Genomic DNA, 18616 nt, shown 5'->3' on the forward strand with positions numbered 1-18616 from the left:
ACTCCCCTGTGTGGACCCTGCTGTCATGCACTAAATCAAGGGTGGGGAACCCATGGCACACAGGCCGGATCCGGCCCCTTGCTCATTTTCATCTGGCTCGTGGGCCACATACATTCAATTCACCCGCCCGAGGCGGGGAGGCTTGGGTCTTCCACCCACTGCGGGGTGAGCCGTCACACCCCTGCACTAAATGTTTAAACCAGGTCTACACCAATGCACACTAGCAGGGCCTATATGGGGGAGTCAAAGCACAACACACTGGTGCACTCTACCAATCACACCCTGGTAGAGCAGACTCCAGGGTTGCGTAGACAAGCCCAAAGATTCACAGGAAGCGAATAAACTGTCTCATGGGCCAGAGGTATATTTGATACCTGTGCAATAAGGGGACATTGCAGTTGCTGCCAAGGGTTCGAAAGATGGTGGTCTCTGAGCTAAAGGTGCTTTTCACACCAAATCCAAGAGCTCGCTACCCCAAGAAGGAATTTCTTCTTGATGGGGAGAGTCTCTTCTGCTCCCCTCCATACAGGATTCCTGACTTCCCCTCGGGCTAAGGGATGGAAACAGAATTCCCGGTGACGGAAGGGATGGGAGTCATAAGACCTACGCTGTGAGAGGGCATACACCTAAATGGTCTCACTGGCAGCTCCTTGCTGTGCCTGTGGTGGATTGAGCCAGGCCTCCTGATGGTTTCCCTCTGCCAGGCCGTTGCCCTTTGATATAAGCACTTCCAACAGCTGAAAGGCTCTCTTCAGTTTTCCATCATCCTTTGAGATGTTTGGGCCAGGCTGTCAGGCTCCCCAGCCCCACTCGTGGCAAACTCCTGGAGAACTGGTTCTTGGATCAGGGTCAGACAGTCTAAGTGAAACTTTTCTGACCCAGCATGAGGCAGCTGGAGCACACAAGGCAAAAACCTCTCCTTCTGCACCTGATAGCAGGGACACCGAGCAGGCAGGGCACAGCCTTGGGCTCCTATATGAACCTTCCTCCACTTCCTCCTAGCCTGTTATCTCAACATGCAGGGTTGGGGGCTGTGGTAATTCCAGGCAAGAGAAAAACCCAACTCTTCATTTTTTTTAATTTATTTTTATTATTCTCCCTCTTGCAGTAGGTGCTGAATCCCCCAGCCCTGCCAGTATCTAGAGGAGACAGAACAAAACTGCGGGGTGAGGCCCTGGAATGTGGGGGTTAGTCCTTCATCAGCCATCCAATTCCTTCTGAGTCTGCCTCCATACCTAATCAAGTGATGACCTACACTGATGATCTTTGGACCTAGCCGAGAGAGAGAAATAGAGGTCTCCTTCCATAGGAAATTTTTAGTAAATTACCTGATGGTTGTTGCAATCTGCTCCATTCCATAAGGACAATACATTGGATCTTCAGAAGTATTTTTAAGCCCCCAGGATAAGTCTTCTCTGAAGTGAACATTATCCAAAGAGGGGGTGATGCCATCAGATGCATAGAAATCAGTCCTACTTTCCCTTTCATGGCATAACTTTACCAGGGAGCTGAAAGCCCCCTCCAGCCCACTATATATTTTTTAAATTGTGTTTTAAAAACAAAAAAAATCATTATGATGGCGGGGGGGGGGGTACTCAAACAACAAGTCTGGGAAACTTAGCAAAGGATTATCCTGTAATGTCTCCATTATTAAGTAGGAAAAAATAAAAGCCCTGAAGTAAACTGAATATCTGAAAATGTGCCCTTGCATATGTGGGGTAGAAAATTTGGGCTAGATCCACAAAGGGGACTCAAGTTTAGCATTGCAACACCTAACATTTCGGTGCCATGCCATCTAGCAGTATCCACAGCCCCAAATTAGGTGCCCAAAGTCCCTAAGCAAAGACCCTTCAGAAGTCAGCAAGGTGAGCAGGGAGCCACCTAAGTTAACCAATAGGAGATGACAAGGAGAAGGGTGCGGCTTAAGCGCTGCTCCTCTGCAAGTCAGGTGCCTATATCTTGTCAGCCATTCCTCACAAAAAACTGAAGTGCCACTGCCCTTACCCAAAAGTCTAGTGATTAAAGCAGTCACTTGGGTGTGGGAGACCCAGGTTCAAATGCCACCCCTGACTAATGTGGATCAGGGATTTGAGCGCAGTACTCCCATGTCATCAGCAAATGCCCTAGATATTGGGCTATTATAGCATATTCTGGGGTGTGACTTGTTCAATCTCTCTTGTTGAAGCTGTTCCACTTTGTATCAAATAATTAAAATTTACAGGGCCAGAGTGAGAATAACTCTGTAGGCTGATGGTTAGGGCATTCACCTGGGAGGGGTTGACCTTGAATTCCAGTCCATGCTCCAGTTAATATTAAATTACTTCATTCATCCTGAAATATGGGAGACTGCAATGGAACTACTTGTGTAACTGCTCATCAGTGTAAGGGGCTCATTATCTGGCCCTAAGTTACCTAATGCTAAAGCATTTAGATACGTGACATGAGAGCAAATAGTGCCTGTGCCTGCCAGAGTCAAGGTCATAAAATAGTTTCTATTATAACTTACCTGTTCTTAGAACTTTTCTAAACATTCCCCTTTAACAGCTGAAATTTTCCATGCTTGGTGTCTGCCCAGAGCTGAATTTTTTGGGAGGCTTAATTAATTATGAGAAAGAATAAAAATGTACATTGGCCTATTGTTAAAAACTATTCAGTTCAATCTGCTTATCACAAGACTTTAAGACATGAAACATGGCGGATGAATAACCTTTATGACTAGTACATATTTTATTACGTTTCTAAAAGTATGGTGGTAAAATGCCAATATTTTAAAAACTCTGCCATGTGAATAAGCAGAAGTCACACAGACAGCTGCAGCGGCACAGGAGCTAGCAAACAGAGCTCTAAACAGGGGAGTTTGAGTGGGAGTTCTGTTGGAGGAGAAGGTAGTTGTACTTGGTTTTGTATTTTTAGTATTTGTATTTGTGTGTGTGTAGGGGTTTTGTGCTGGGAGAGCAGCTGAGCCTGATTAGGGGGTGGGGCTTTGTGCTGAGAGAGCAGCTGAGCCCTGCCTAGGGGGTGGGGCTTCTGACTAGGGGCCCTATAAAGGTAGCCAGCCAGTCAGGCAGTGGCACAGGAGTGAGTGAACAGAGCTCTAAATAGGGGAGTTTGGATTGTGGTGCTTGTTTGAGGTTTGCTTTTGCTGGGGGGTGTGGTCTTTTTGGTGTGGCTTGTGTTTCCCAGATTAACAGGATTTAGGTGGGAAGGAGATGACAGATACAGAGGCAGCTGTGGGAGTGACTCCTGCAGTGAAAGACACATTGAGGATGACTGGATGTGGAAGCTGTGGTATGTACATGATCCTGGAGGGGGGAACCGGTAAGAGTTTTGTCTGCATGAAATGTTGTCTGATAGAGCTGATGGAGGAAAAGATCTGAGGTTTGGAGATGCAGGTGGAAAGTCTGGTTGAGTTTAGGAAGGGGTTTGAACAGATGATGGAGCAAAGATATGAGGTATCTGAAGGGAAAAGCTCAGACTCAAGGATGGAAGCAGGGCTGGGGAATTTTGAGGGGAGACTGGATGAGGAAAGTGGTCAGTGGAAACATGTGACTCAAAGAACCAGGCAGAGAAAAAGATGGGCTAGTGAAGGAGAAATAGAGCTTAGGAACAGGTTTGCAGAGTTGGAAAATGAAGAAGGGGCTCAGCAGGTACTTGTTGAAGGTGGAAGGGTAAGGGAGAAGAGAAGAGAGGCTAGTCCTATAGGAAAAGAGGAAGAGTCAAGGGAGACTACACCAAATATGAGCCCCAGGAGGATACAGGATAGGTTGAAGAAGATTGTAAGGGAAAATAGAAATGGAAAGAACTTGCAGCCAGAGAGAACAGGGGAGACACTGGAGAATAGCACTGTCACCAGGAAAAGGCAGGTCTATGTGATCGGGGACTCTTTATTGAGAAGAATAGACAGGCCTGTAACTAGAGCTGATCCTGAGAATAGAAGGGTGTGCTGTCTTCCGGGTGCTAAGATACGGGATGTAGACCTGAGGTTGAAAAGGATCCTAAAGGGAGCGGGAAAGAATCCCCTAATTATCCTTCATATGGGAACAAATGATACGGGCTAGATTCTCGCTGGAAAGTATTAAGGGAGACTATGCTAGGCTGGGGAAGACGCTTAAGGAAATTGAGGCTCAGGTGATCTTTAGCGGGATCCTTCCTGTTCCTAGAGAAGGGCAACAAAGGTCTGACAAGACTATGACTGTCAACAGATGGCTTAGGCAGTGGTGCTATAAGGAGGGCTTTGGGATGTATGACCACTGGGAGGCATTCATGGACAGAGGTCAGTTCTCTCGGGATGGACTTCATCTGAGTAGGGAAGGAAATAGACTTCTAGGATCGAGGCTGGCACAACTGATAAAGAGAGCTTTAAACTAGGAATTGGGGGGAGATGGATGGGAGATGTCCAGAAAATCTCCACGCCAGATTTTAGCATTGAGAGGGAAGAAGATGAAGTAAGAATGGATACAGCCGTGGGTAAGAGAATGTATATAAGGAGTGAGGGCGGAGTGGATACTAGTCTAATAGATTATACTGGATGTAGAATGACTGTGCCTAATAGGGTACAAAATGTGAGCAAGGCCAAACAGCAAAAATTAAGATGTTTGTACACCAATGCGAGGAGTCTAGGTAACAAAATGGAGGAACTAGAGCTACTGGTGCAGGAAGTGAAACCAGATATTATAGGGATAACAGAAACATGGTGGAATAGTAGTCATGACTGGACTACAGGTATTGAAGGGTATGTGCTCTTTAGGAAAGACGGAAACAAAGGTAAAGGGGGTGGAGTAGCATTGTATATTAATGATGAGGTAGAATGTAAAGAAATAAGAAGCAATGCAATGGATAAGACAGAGTCTGTCTGGGCAAAAATTACATTGGGGAAGAAAACTAGTAAAGCCTCTCCTACGATAGTGCTTGGGGTGTGCTATAGACCTCCGGGATCTAATTTGGATATGGATAGAGCCCTTTTTAATGTCTTTAATAAAGTAAATACTAATGGAAACTGCATGATCATGGGAGACTTTAACTTCCCAGATATAGACTGGAGGACCAGTGCTAGTAATAATAATAGGGCTCAGATTTTCCTAGATGCGATAGCTGATGGATTCCTTCATCAAGTAGTTGCTGAACCGACTAGAGGGGATGCCATTTTAGATGTAATTTTGGTGAGTAGCAAGGACCTCATAGAAGAAATGGTTGTAGGGGACAATCTTGGCTCAAATGATCATGAGCTAATTCAGTTCAAACTAAATGGAAGGATTAACAAAAATAAATCTGCAACTAGGGTTTTTGATTTCAAAAGGGCTGACTTTCAAAAATTAAGGCAATTAGTTAGGGAAGTGGATTGGACTGAAGAATTTATGGATCTAAAGGTAGAGGAGGCCTGGGATTACTTTAAATCAAAACTGCAGAAGCTATCGGAAGCCTGTATCCCAAGAAAGGGGAAAAAATTCATAGGAAGGAGTTGTAGACCAAGCTGGATGAGCAAGCATCTTAGAGAGGTGATTAAGAAGAAGCAGAAAGCATACAGGGAGTGGAAGATGGGAGGGATCAGCAAGGAAAGCTACCTAATTGAGGTCAGAACATGTAGGGATCAAGTGAGAGAGGCTAAAAGTCGAGTAGAGTTGGACCTTGCAAAGGGAATTAAAACCAATAGTAAAAGGTTCTATAGCCATATAAATAAGAAGAAAACTAAGAAGGAAGAAGTGGGGCCGCTTAACACTGAGGATGGAGCGGAGGTTAAAGATAATCTAGACATGGCCCAATATCTAAACAAATACTTTGCCTCAGTCTTTAATAAGGCTAAAGAGGATCTTGGGGATAATGGTAGCATGACAAATGGGAAGGAGGATATAGAGGTAGATATTACCATATCAGAGGTAGAAGCGAAACTGAAACAGCTTAATGGGACTAAATCGGTGGGCCCAGATAATCTTCATCCAAGAATATTAAAGGAATTGGCACCTGAAATTGCAAGCCCATTAGCAAGAATTTTTAATGAATCTGTAAACTCAGGAATAGTACCGAATGATTGGAGAATTGCTAATATAGTTCCTATTTTTAAGAAAGGGAAAAAAAGTGATCCGGGTAACTACAGGCCAGTTAGGTTGACATCTGTAGTATGCAATGTCCTGGAAAAAATTTTGAAGGAGAAATTAGTTAAGGACATTGAAGTCAATGGTAAATGGGACAAAATACAACATGGTTTTACAAAAGGTAGATCGTGCCAAACCAACCTAATCTCCTTTTTTGAAAAAGTAACAGATTTTTTAGATAAAGGAAATGCAGTGGATCTAATTTACCTAGATTTCAGTAAGGCATTTGATACCGTGCCACATGGGGAATTATTAGTTAAATTGGAGAAGATGGGGATCAATATGAACATCAAAAAGTGGATAAGGAATTGGTTAAAGGGGAGACTGCAACGGGTCCTACTGAAAGGCAAACTGTCAGGTTGGAGGGAGGTTACCAGTGGAGTTCCTCAGGGATCGGTTTTGGGACCAATCTTATTTAATCTTTTTATTACTGACCTCTGCACAAAAAGTGGGAGTGTGCTAATAAAGTTTGCAGATGATACAAAGCTGGGAGGTATTGCCAATTCGGAGAAGGATCGGGATATTACACAGGAGGATCTGGATGACCTTGTAAACTGGAGTAATAGTAATAGGAAGAAATTTAATAGTGAGAGGTGTAAGGTTATGCATTTAGGGATTAATAACAAGAATTTTAGTTATAAGCTGGGGACGCATCAATTAGAAGTAACGGAAGAGGAGAAGGACCTTGGAGTATTGGTTGATCATAGGATGACTATGAGCTGCCAATGTGATATGGCTGTGAAAAAAGCTAATGCGGTTTTGGGATGAATCAGGAGAGGCATTTCCAGTAGGGATAAGGAGGTTTTAGTACCGTTATACAAGGCACTGGTGAGACCTCACCTAGAATACTGTGTGCAGTTCTGGTCTCCCATGTTCAAAAAGGATGAATTCAAACTGGAGCAGGTACAGAGAAGGGCTACTAGGATGATCCGAGGAATGGAAAATTTGTCTTATGAAAGGAGACTTAAGGAACTTGGCTTGTTTAGCCTAACTAAAAGAAGGTTGAGGGGAGATATGATTGCTCTCTATAAATATATCAGAGGGATAAATACAGGAGAGGGAGAGGAATTATTTCAGCTCAGCACCAATGTGGACACAAGAACAAATGGGTATAAACTGGCCACCAGGAAATTTAGACTTGAAATCAGACGAAGGTTTTTAACCATCAGAGGAGTGAAGTTTTGGAATAGCCTTCCAAGGGAAGCAGTGGGGGCAAAAGATCTATCTGGTTTTAAGATTCTACTCAATAAGTTTATGGAGGAGATGGTATGATGGGATAATGGGATTTTGGTAAGTAATTGATCTTTAAATATTCAGGGTAAATAGGCCAAATCCCCTGAGATGGGATATTAGATGGATGGGATCTGAGTTACTATAGAAAATTCTTTCCTGGGTATCTGGCTGGTGAATCTTGCCCATATGCTCAGGGTTTAGCTGATTGCCATATTTGGGGTCGGGAAGGAATTTTCCTCCAGGGCAGATTGGAGAGGCCCTGGACGTTTTTCGCCTTCCTCTGTAGCATGGGGCATGGTTGACTTGAGGGAGGCTTCTCTGCTCCTTGAAGTCTTTGAACCATGATTTAGGGACTTCAATAGCTCAGACATGGGTGAGGTTTTTCATAGGAGTGGGTGGGTGAGATTCTGTGGCCTGCGCTGTGCAGGAGGTCAGACTAGATGATCAGAATGGTCCCTTCTGACCTTAGTATCTATGAATAAATTCTACTATACCCCATATTATGTAACTGTAAACATATGTTGTGTAATACACTTTAATACTTTAAGACTTAGATGTGTTTCTGAATTTTCATGGCAACACATGGGGAACAACTAAGTTAGACATATAAATAATGATAGAATAGTATCATCCAATCATCTGAAAGTGATGAGAATTGTATTAATTAATTACACAACACATGTTCACACATACATGGAATATCTACTTGCTATAGATAACATTCAAAAACCAGTAGGAGAACACTTAAATCTCCCTGGCCACTCAATAACAGACCTAAAAGTGGCAATTCTTCGACGACAAAACTTCAAAAACACACTCCAACGTGAAAGTGTAGAACTGGAATTAATTTGCAAACTGGACACCATCACATTTGGCCTGAATAAAGACTGGGAGTGGGTGGGTCCTTACAAAACCTAAACCTAATTTCCCCCATACTAATTTCCCCCTACTGTTACTCACACCTTCTTGTCAACTGTTGAAATGTGCCACTCTCAATACCAATACAAGTTATTTTTCCTCCCTTGGTATCCTACTGTTAATTTAATTGTCTCTTTAGACTGACCTCACACTTGGTACGGCAACTCCCATCTTTTCATGTATTTATACCTGCTCCTGTATTTTCCACTCCATGCATCTGATGAAGTGGGTTCTAGCCCATGAAAGCTTATGCCCAAATAAATTTGTTAGTCTCTAAGGTGCCACAAGGACTCCTCGTTGTTTTTACTTGCTGTAGAGGTCAGTGGGTGGAAGAGGGTCACTCAAAGGTTAACACGCTGTTAATGTAGCATCACACTCTACAAGGCAGCAGGAATGGAGGGAGGAGACACAGCATGACAGAGAAAGAGAGACACACCGTGTGTGTGTGTGTGTGTGTGTGTGTGTGTGTGTGTGAGAGAGAGAGACACCGTGTGTGTGTGAGAGAGAGACGCGCATTTCCCCTTTAGGTATGCTGACCGCACTCTAAGTACATTTTTAAATAGATCAGCAAGTTGAGACAGCAGCTGCTGCCAGCAAGCTCCCTCTGTCTTGAGCCCTGTTGTGTCCCCGTCCTGCTCTGGGGGGTGGGGTACAGGAGCGGGGGGCAGGAGTGGGGGGAGGGGGACACCCTGACATTAATACCCCTCTTCTTCCACCCCCCACTCCCCACAGCAAGCAGGAGGCTCCTGAGAGCAGCTCCAAGACAGAGGGCAGGAGCAGCGCACAGCAGTGGGGAGAGGGACAGCTGGACTGCCCGGCAATTGATAACCTGCTGGGTGACTGCTGCACAGGGAACTTAGGGGAGCTGATGGGGGGGCTGCCGGCCCACCCTGGTTCCAAGCCCCACCAGCTAGCTCCAATGGGCTGCTCTTTCTGCGAGCAGGGGACAAAGCAGGCAGCTGCCAAACAACATTATAAGGGAGCACTGATCAACTTTAAAGGAGCATGTTCTCTAATTAATCAGCAACGAAACAACAGTGACTGGACAACGTTAAGTGAGGAGTTACTGTACATATGATGGACAAAACCAAATAGCAAATAAACTATAAACTAAACAAATAAAATAAAATAAATAAAAATGCATTGAAAAAAAAGACAAGGCAAAGAGAATAGTAAAAACAGACCATTATGGGGGGAAATTGGCAGTGTAAATACAGTAAATAAACAAAAAGAAAATGAGTACTTGTGGCACCTTAGAGACTAACAAATTTATTAGAGCATAAGCTGTAGCTCACGAAAGCTTATGCTCTAATAAATTTGTTAGTCTCTAAGGTGCCACAAGTACTCCTTTTCTTTTTGCGAATACAGACTAACACGGCTGCTACTCTGAAACCTGTAAATAAACAGTTTGTAAAACAAGGCATAATTTTACATGCATGGAAAAACAGAGACATTTTTAACAAATGAGAATGTCAAGATATCTGCTTTTCACTAACCAGCAGGCACATACAAACTTTATAAATTGGTCCGGGGGCTCCCTCCAAAAAAAACCCATGTGCACGGTGCAACAGCTCACAAAGACTAACTTCCATACCTATAGAGGTGGGTGGAGGGAACCCCAAAGCACACAAGGAGCCAGATCCTTGACTGGTGTAAACTGGCACACCTCCACTTGAGTCAATGGAATTACACTGATTTACACCAGCTGAAGGACTAGCTCCATGGACTTTGGGAAACACATTCAGTGACAAACTGCCAGTGGGGTCTGTGTTGGTTCTATTGCCTCTGCTCGTCAAAGGAAAATTATTTTTAAAATGAAAGCTGGTATTTTTCTTCAGACCTCTCTCACATCAGAGGACTTTCAGTCTTCTCAGACTAATGGTAACTCCTGATCCTTCCCAACTGCTGATAGCTGATTTGGAATGGTTTCTTACCGTAAGAGTCAAACGTCACCAGCAGCTAGAATCAATAGGCTGGGCCACATAAACTCACTCACAGTGGTCAATGTCTGACAGCCACCTTGCTCTCGTTTATCCCTCACTATTCTTAGAACTATCTCAACAGAGAAATTACTAGATTCATATAAAGAAAAGGAGTACTTGTGGCACCTTAGAGACTAACAAATTTAATATACTGAGCCATGATTTACACTTAACATTTAGCTCAGGGGTGTGAAAAATTCACACTTCTGAGCACAATAGGTAAACTGACCTAACCCCTGGTGCTTGGAAAGAATTCTTCCATCAACTTAGCTACCATTCCTTGGGGAGGCAGATTACCTACATCAATGGAAAAACGGTTTCCATCAATGTAGGAAGCCTCTACTCTGTGGTGATCCAGCAGCATAGCTGGAGTGCTGCCACTGTAGTACCCGTAGCATAGACATGCCCTCACTCAGAAACCTAAGATTCCATTCCTACCTAGCTCAGGGTCGGATGGGAACATGCCGCACCTACCTTAAACTTTACTGCTAGACTGCAACAGCCCTTCGGACTGCTTCCCCAGCATATGTTCTTTGGGTGTCAAAAGAAAGTGACCCTAGTAGATGCCCCTGAACTGAATCTTGTGCTACAAACTTATGTGGTTCCAGGAATTATTTGAATCTCATCCTCTGATCGGCTTAGGTTGGAAAGTGACTCTCAGTAGTAGTATTAACTATTTGTATTGCGATAATGCCTAGAGATAATGGCCCCATTGTGGTAGGCACTGCACAAACATGACAAAAAGATGGATTGAGCTAGCTAGCCAAGGAGCTTAGACTCTAAGGGCACACTGCAATCAGAGGTGAGACTGCAGCAAGCATAGCCATACTTGAGGTAGCTTTGATCTAACTAGATTGTGTAACAATAGCACGGAAGCTGTGGCAGTACAGGCTAGCAGCTCAACTGCATACCCAAGGGCCCCAGCAGGATTGTACAACCCGTGTTGCTGTGGTTGCATTACTATTGTAATTTGAGCTAGCTAGATCAAAGCTACCTTGGGTATGTCTACAAGTGCTACAGTCACACTTCTGATTGCAGTATAGACATACGCTCACTATTGGATGAGAAAGAACAGGTGGATACACCAAAGAGATTGGTGAGAGGGGGAGAGCACAAGGAATCAATGAGATGAGATGAGACTGACAAGCAGCATTCACAGCACACCAGCTTGTTTAACTCTGGCTGAGTTCTCAGTTCATGGCTAATAGATCTTTCTCCTTCCTTTCTGAACCCAGGTGGGGTGGTTGTGGGTTAGTGTTTTTGGGAAGAGATTTTGCTAACCTACAGTTGTTAGTGCTTTGAAATGTATGTAAATGTACTGAGGCTACATTGCATTTATAGCTTTCAAGATGTTGTTGATATAACAGACTGACAAGTTCCTACAATATCCCGAAGGAACTTTATTGAACTAAGTTAGACCTTACTGAAATAGGTGAATACCTTTGGGGGTCCACCGTATTAAAATGTAACTTTGTCTGTATTACTGCGGAAATGTATGTGTCTCCATGGGATGGATAAATAAGAGAACAGCAGGGGGTAATTAGGTACATTCACTCAGGTTGTAATATCTCCAGAGAGACACCACCACCCGGAAAAGTGCGCCTCTACTATTTCAAACTGGACTCTCCAGGGACCAACAGACAAAAAAAGATTTTTGGATAAAAAACCTGATTTTCAACCAGTTCAGGGCCTTCTTCCTGATCCAGCAAACAGACAGGACCTCTGGTCCACAGAAGGCCCCAATCCTTCTGGTAGGGTTGGAAGGACTGGCCCTATTGAGCTTGTTCTGAGCTGAAGCTGTGATGAACTTGTAACCACAAGGAATCTGTTGGTTAGGGGGGAGGGAAGAACTGCTCCTGCCAGAATCCATGTGAGGGTGAATTCTGGGAAGCTTAGTAGCATGTGTGTAATGTCTTTTATTGTTTTGAATGTTTTCTCCGTAATGATTTTTACCATAAGAATAAAGTGGGCTGTTATAGGAAGTGCTGTGTGGTATCTTATAACTGTAGCAATTACACTTGTTAACTGTCTCAGAGGAGAAAGCAAGCAGGTGTCCTTGGCCAACCTGTCTGTGCTGGGAACAACACAATAAAGACAGGGAACTGTGCAGCCTTGGAAATACCCCAGTCAGAAGGGAGAGCGATGCAGCAAGCCTGAGACTAGGTGCCCTTGCTGGATCACTGAGGGGAAATACAGCTGCAGTTGCCCTCAACTCTGACAGTTGAACCCTGCGTTTTACTTTAATTGGCTGAGTGAAGCATGAGTACACAGAGCTAAGAGCTTTTTTTACAGACCCAACCCCTGGGTAATGAGCATCCAGAACTGGAGACCACATCTGATTCAATATAGGCACACTCTCCAGAACCCTTTACTGCCAACCTGCAAGAGAGAATGAAAAAAACTGTTACCTTGAAATTTACCATCAAATAATTCCACTGAACGAGGGAATCCTCTGTTGGTAACAGATCCTCTTGAGAGACCCCCAGTGTTTCACCCTAATTTACTACATGAAATGTATTGCAAAGGGGAAGATGGGAATTTTCTTAATATAAAAGAGATTATGTATTTAATTCCCAGACAGAAAGCTTACTTAACATGGAGTTACTAGTAATTTCAGCAAATATCATTTTACAAGAATTTTGTAACAAACTAAATATCTGGAAATTCACGGCTAGTGTTACACTTTTTAAAAAGCTGTGGAGCTGAATCTCCTCCTCACTCATGCTAGTTTTACACTGGTGCAATTCCAGAGACTTCAGTGAAGTTACACCAGTGCAAGTGACCAGGGCCGGCTCTAGGTTTTTTGCCACCCCAAACAAGAAAAAAAAAAAAACACCCGGAATGCCGTCCCTGGACTTGTGTCACCCCAAGCACGTGCTTGGTTTGCTGGTGCCTAGACCCGGTCCTGCAAGTGACAGCAGAAGCAGATCCTCAGAACACAAAAACTCTCCAGTTCAGGTCTCCCACACGTTTTCCTTAACCTTTACGAAGTCTTCTTTCATTTTTGATCTATGACATGAATAACCTGGGTTTGCAATCAGCACATTGGATTATTTATATATGGGTATTCCTCCATTCCTGTCTGACAGCACCAAAGAGGTGTTTCTAGGTGCTTGCTCATCTGCCCGGATGGGTCATTTAAGGGGAATTCCTTTTCCTGCTCAGCACAGGTGTACGGGTGGTTTGGGCTATGATGTCATCAATATGCAGATGATACACAAAGTCTTTCCTCATGTGGCCCACATGGTGCACGTTCCTTTGGTTTTTCCAATGTCTGGCTGAGTTTGGGACTAGAGTGAGCAAAATGGCTAAGAGTCAGGTAAAATGGAAACAATACTAGAAGGATGCATTGGGAAAGGAGCTTCAGGGTATTGGGGGGATGGTTCCACATCATTACTGAGGGCATTTGTCACTATTTGTCAAAGAGGATTACAGCCTGTGGGCGATTATAGATCCCCATCTGCTACTGGGAATCTGACACACTTCACGAACCCCAAAGTGCTGTTTCCAGCTGCAGCTGGCTAGGCTGTGCCCCATTTTTCTCAGATGTGGCCCTTGCCACAGTTCTCCAGGCACCTGTGACCTCCAGACCGGATAAATGCATTGAGCTGTATGTGGGGCTACCCATGAAAGCTTCATGAAAGCTGGGACAGCTGCAGAAATGGAAATCAGGACATCAGAGTACACCAATCCTTTGTGAACTTCACTAGCTCACGATCTGCTTCTGGGTAATATTTTAGCTGTTGAGTCTATGATTAAAGCCCTTCATGGCTTGAGTCCTGGCCCGTGTTCCCTCTCATTTTTCCCACACATGTGCAGAATGAATTTTGTTATGTGCACGAATAAGGAGGTGATGTGTGACATCATCCATATTGGTGCACATAACAAATGTCATGTGGCGGGGGGGAGGCCTAGGGGGTACGGTGTGTGGAAGGAGGGATCAGGGCTGGGGCAGAAGATTGGGGGTGAGGGCTCTGGCTCGAGATGCTGGCTGTGTGATGGGGCTGGGGATGCGGGGTTTGGGGTGCAGCCTACCCCGGGCCTATGGCGGGGAGAGAGAACTTCCCCCAACTCTCACCCCCCAAGTAGCACCTGGGCTGGGAGGGGAGAGGCGCCTCTCCCCACCACAGGAGGTCTGATCTGGGGCAGGGTTGGGGCCGGGAGAGGGGCACCCATCCCCTGGCCGCAGCAGGTCCTGGCCAGGGCTGGGTTGGGTTGGAGTCAGGCGCCTCTCCCCTGGCCATGACACCTGCCCCTAGGCCGTGGAAGATCCGGGGCTGGGTTGGGGCGCTTCTCCCCAGCACAGCAGTTCCAGGGTTGGGGGAGAGGCATCTCTCCCCGCTGCAGCCCTGAGTACCTGCGCGGCCGTGCAGCTCAGAGGGAACTTAGGTCCTGGCTACCTAACAGCTCGCCCTTCTCCTCACCTGCAGTGACCCAGAAATGGAAATCAGGTCACACAGTCACACTAACAATCTCTAGAATTAAACATCAGGTGGTTGGTTAGGGTTGCAAACTTTCTAATGGCACAAAACTGAACACCCTTGCCCAGCCCCTCCCCCAAGGTCACGCCCTTTCTCCGAGGCCCCACCTCCCACTCACTTACTCCCCCCCGACACTCACTCTCCCCCAACCTCACTCACTTTCACTGGGATGGGGCAGGGGGTTGGGATGCGGGAGAGGATGAGGGCTCCGGATAGGGGAGCGGGCTCTGGGGTGGGGCCGGGAATGCGGGGTTTGGGGTTCAGGAGGGGGCTCTGGGCTGGGGCCAAGGGGTTTAGAGCACGGGAGTGGCTCAGGGCTTGGGCAGGGGGCTAGGGGGTTCCTAGTGAATGGGACCTGCACAGGCGGAGGCAACACGAGGAGCCTTCCTGATCACAGCTGCGCCTAGGGGCCACAGGGACATGCCGGCCGCTTCCGGAGCCGTGCGGAGCCAGGGCAGGCAGGGAGCCTGCCTTAGCCCTGCTCCGCCGCTAACCAGGAGCCGCCTGAGGTAAGTGCCACCCAATATGATATTTTTCTGTCTTATTATTTATCCCTTTTTTAATGATTCTCAACATTCTGTTTGCTTTTTTGACTGCTGCTGCACACTGCGTGGATGTTTTCAGAGAACTATGCACAATGACTTCAAGATCTCTTTCTTGAGTGGTAACAGCTCGTTTACACCCAATCATTTTACATGTATAGTTGAGACTATATTTTGCCATGTGCATCACTTTGCATTTAGCAACATTGAATTTCATCTGCCATTTTGTTGCCTTTGTAACTATCTACAGTCTGCTTTGGACTTAACTATCTTGTGTAGTCTTGTATCATCTGCAAATTTTGCCATCTCACCAAACACCAAAGAGGTGTTTCTAGGTGCTTGCTCATCTGCCCGGATGGGTCATTTAAGGAGAATTCCTTTTCCGGCTCCAGTAAAGGGGATTCCCTGCCACAGTGAAAGGCCCTGGCATAAGTGAAAGGCTCAAATAGAGGGGGAGCAGTGGGAAAGGCTTTGGCAGTAGGGACTTGCAGGAGCCTTTCTCCACTGCCACCCCCCGACCAGAGCTTTTCACGGCTGTGTGTGACTGCACACCACCACAGTGTGAACACAGCCTGCTTTTCCACTGCAGCATGCAGCTATACATACCCTACACACTGCCACCAGTGGTGTGCCATGTAGATGTACCTTAAGATACGCTGTCTGCTCCTGTTGCGTTGGCCTCATCTTCTTGGTACTCTCCAGTCTATCCTCAGCCCTCTCCATTCCAGTGAAAATGCCTGACCAAGGTCACAAACAACCTTTGATTTGCTAATTCAAAGGGGCACTTCTCTGTCAGCCTTTCTGGTGTGCCTGCTGCCTTTATACCACTGATCTCTCTCTCCTCTCAGACTCTGTAACATCGGGCTTTCTTGGATTCACTCCTGCTTTGCTGACCGCTCCTTCAGCACCAACTTTAGTAAGTCCTCTTCCTCCTCTCTCTGTTTCTCTCTCTCTCTTTGCTCCTTAGGATTCTTTCCTTTGTGTTCTCAGCTTTTCTTTCCACCTTAACACCTCCTATGATTTTGCCAATGCTACATGAAAGATTCAAAAATCTAGCTGCCTACCCCAGTCTATCATCCTCTCTGCAGTCTCATAATCTCAGATGCATCAGAGACAATGCTACTTGTATCGCCAGCATTTTAACTCTACCTTCAAATCACTCCATAAATTCTGCTTATTCCAAGAACCCTTCATTAACCCTTCTGTCATCATGTATTCAGGGCAATACAAGTCAATATCAACTTACAGATTTGTATCTAATGGAGTCCTGTTTACCCAATGGAATTCTTCTCCTGTCTTGCGAAGTCCAATCCATGGATCTTGCCTTGTTATTTTCATTATAAATTTCTGTAGGAAAAAAACCACAAGGAGCAATCTTTGTTCCAGACTAGAAAATGAAAGGATGATCTTTCCCTCTCCCAGAGGACTATGGGTTAATGTACCAGCCTTTCTCCTCTTGAGAGCTGACATCCAAATCATAAGTGTGGATCCTGTGATACCCACATAAAGAAAAGCACCCCAAAATTCAGCCAGATTGGAAGTCTCTGCTCAAAAGACTGCCATGGACTAATATGAAGCATTTATATTGAGCCATGGAGGCGCTCTGACATTGTAGCAATGTACAGAGTCTACTATAAGAACCTGGATGAACATAGACAATTATTATGTATTTACGTAGACTCATGAGCACAGGACTGTACAAAAATAGAGAATAAGTTATGTCCCTGCCCTGAACAGCCTACAGTGTGACATCAACAGAACAGTGGACAACAGTTTAGGCAAAGCAGATTGGAGAAATCATTGGTGTAGAGACCAGAAGAAGGATTCCTGGAAGAAGTAGGTTTTATAGAGGGATGTGAATGAAGAGAGAGGAATTGTTCCAAGTGTTGGAAGCAAGAAAACAGATGGTGCCCAAACCAAGCATGGAAAAAGATGAAGGGAGCAGTGAGGCAACAAGACTGGAAGGAGCATACTAGGCAAGGTGGGAAGTAGGAGAAATTGAGAGCAGAGTTACAGTCAGCAGCCAGATTATAGAGGGTCTTGAAAGTGAAGATAAGGAGCTTCAGTACAGTGCAAAGTTTCCTGTAGTGAAGGTGTAGGGTGGGAGTGTGTACTGCCCATCTAGGAGCCACCGCACAAACAGGTGCAGTCTGGACAGAGTGGAGACAAAGGGAAGCAAACTTCTGCGGTGGCTAGGGCCAGTGTGGCCCCTAGCACAACTAAGCGCAGCCCAAAAGCCTCCTCTAATTCAGAACAGACCTTCCTGGGTTGGCTGTGTGCAGCTTTGCAACATGGAGTTGCCCGAACCCACAGAGCAGCTTGCTCTGCAGACTCTCCTTCTGCCCCCAGTATGACCACTATGCTGAGGTTAGGGATGGGGGCTGTGCAGCGCTCCCTTCAGCTGAGGCAGTTCTCTTCTGGCTGGTTATGGGGCTTTTTGGGGCCCTGTTCACTGCTGCAGCTCCATTTAAGGGACAGACCAGGGAAAGGAGAGAATCTCTTCCTATATTTCAGAGCTGGGCTGGAGTGGGACCATTTCTAACATCCCCGCACTGAAATTTAAAATTCAAGAGAAATGGCAAATCTCAGTGGAAGAGAACTGTTACCTCACTCCCAAACTGGGGCTAACACAAGTATCCAGGCTAGTTGTCCTCCGTGGGTCCTGGTAACTCTGAGAGAACTTATGTCTGGTTACAGATAAGAAAGACGGGACACTGCTTTCACAGACAGTCGCCTCAGACACCAGCATTTGTCAATGTGATCAATCCAAAGGTTAAATGAGGCATTCCATGGGCAACTTCTAAAACATTAACTACCGGGGTTGAAGACAGCAACTCCAGAAGAGAAGCTGGGAATGGGTGACAGGGGATGGATCACTTGGTGATTACCTGTTCTGTTCATTTCCTCTGGGGCACCTGGCATTGGCCATTGTTGGAAGACAGGATACTGGGCTAGATGGACCTTTGGTCTGACCCAGTATGGCCGTTCTTATCTTCATGTTTTTCTGTGCACTGTACCTTGTCACACTCCTTGACTGGATTTACAGCCATTCAGATGAGAGAGCAGAATGAGAGAGTGGGGAATCACAGAGATCCCAGGAGATGGGAGGGGGTGAAACTATCATATTTCATTCCCTTACCAGTTCCTGCTGGCTTTCAATTACAGTTAGGGAGCTGTTGTGTGAGGAACAAAAGCTCTGACTGGAGTTCCAGTCCTTTTCTTTTTCAGAGAAGTAATAACATTTCCCTTGGTGGTACAGCCAGTCGGCAGGGCATGGTTCTGGAGGAGGACAGCCAGAAGAACCTTTCGCTGATGAGCAGTTTACCGCTAAAAAACAACAACAAACCATCACATTTCTGCCAGTCAGATCT

At 45.5% G+C, this 18616-nt stretch overlaps 1 protein-coding gene across 4 annotated transcripts in view; it reads right to left on the reverse strand.

The window, feature by feature from the left end:
* Positions 1-18616, reverse strand: part of CLEC2L (C-type lectin domain family 2 member L) — a 30588-nt gene that overhangs the window by 7110 nt on the left and 4862 nt on the right. The window contains exons 3-5 of one of the 4 annotated variants that reach the window (XM_043513648.1): positions 18385-18572; positions 16521-16592; positions 11603-12601 (exon numbers count right to left, since the gene is read on the reverse strand). In XM_043513648.1, the coding sequence (XP_043369583.1) occupies positions 12563-12601; positions 16521-16592; positions 18385-18572 (299 nt within the window). In that variant the 3' untranslated portion in view covers positions 11603-12562. Of the gene's footprint in view, positions 1-11602; positions 12602-16485; positions 16593-18133; positions 18280-18384; positions 18573-18616 lie in introns of those variants that run through there. The other 3 variants (XM_038387318.2, XM_043513642.1, XM_043513636.1) reach the window with 3 other exon arrangements.

The sequence above is a fragment of the Dermochelys coriacea genome, chromosome 1 (genome assembly GCF_009764565.3).
Source record: "Dermochelys coriacea isolate rDerCor1 chromosome 1, rDerCor1.pri.v4, whole genome shotgun sequence".
In the NCBI taxonomy this organism is placed as follows: domain Eukaryota; kingdom Metazoa; phylum Chordata; order Testudines; family Dermochelyidae; genus Dermochelys; species Dermochelys coriacea.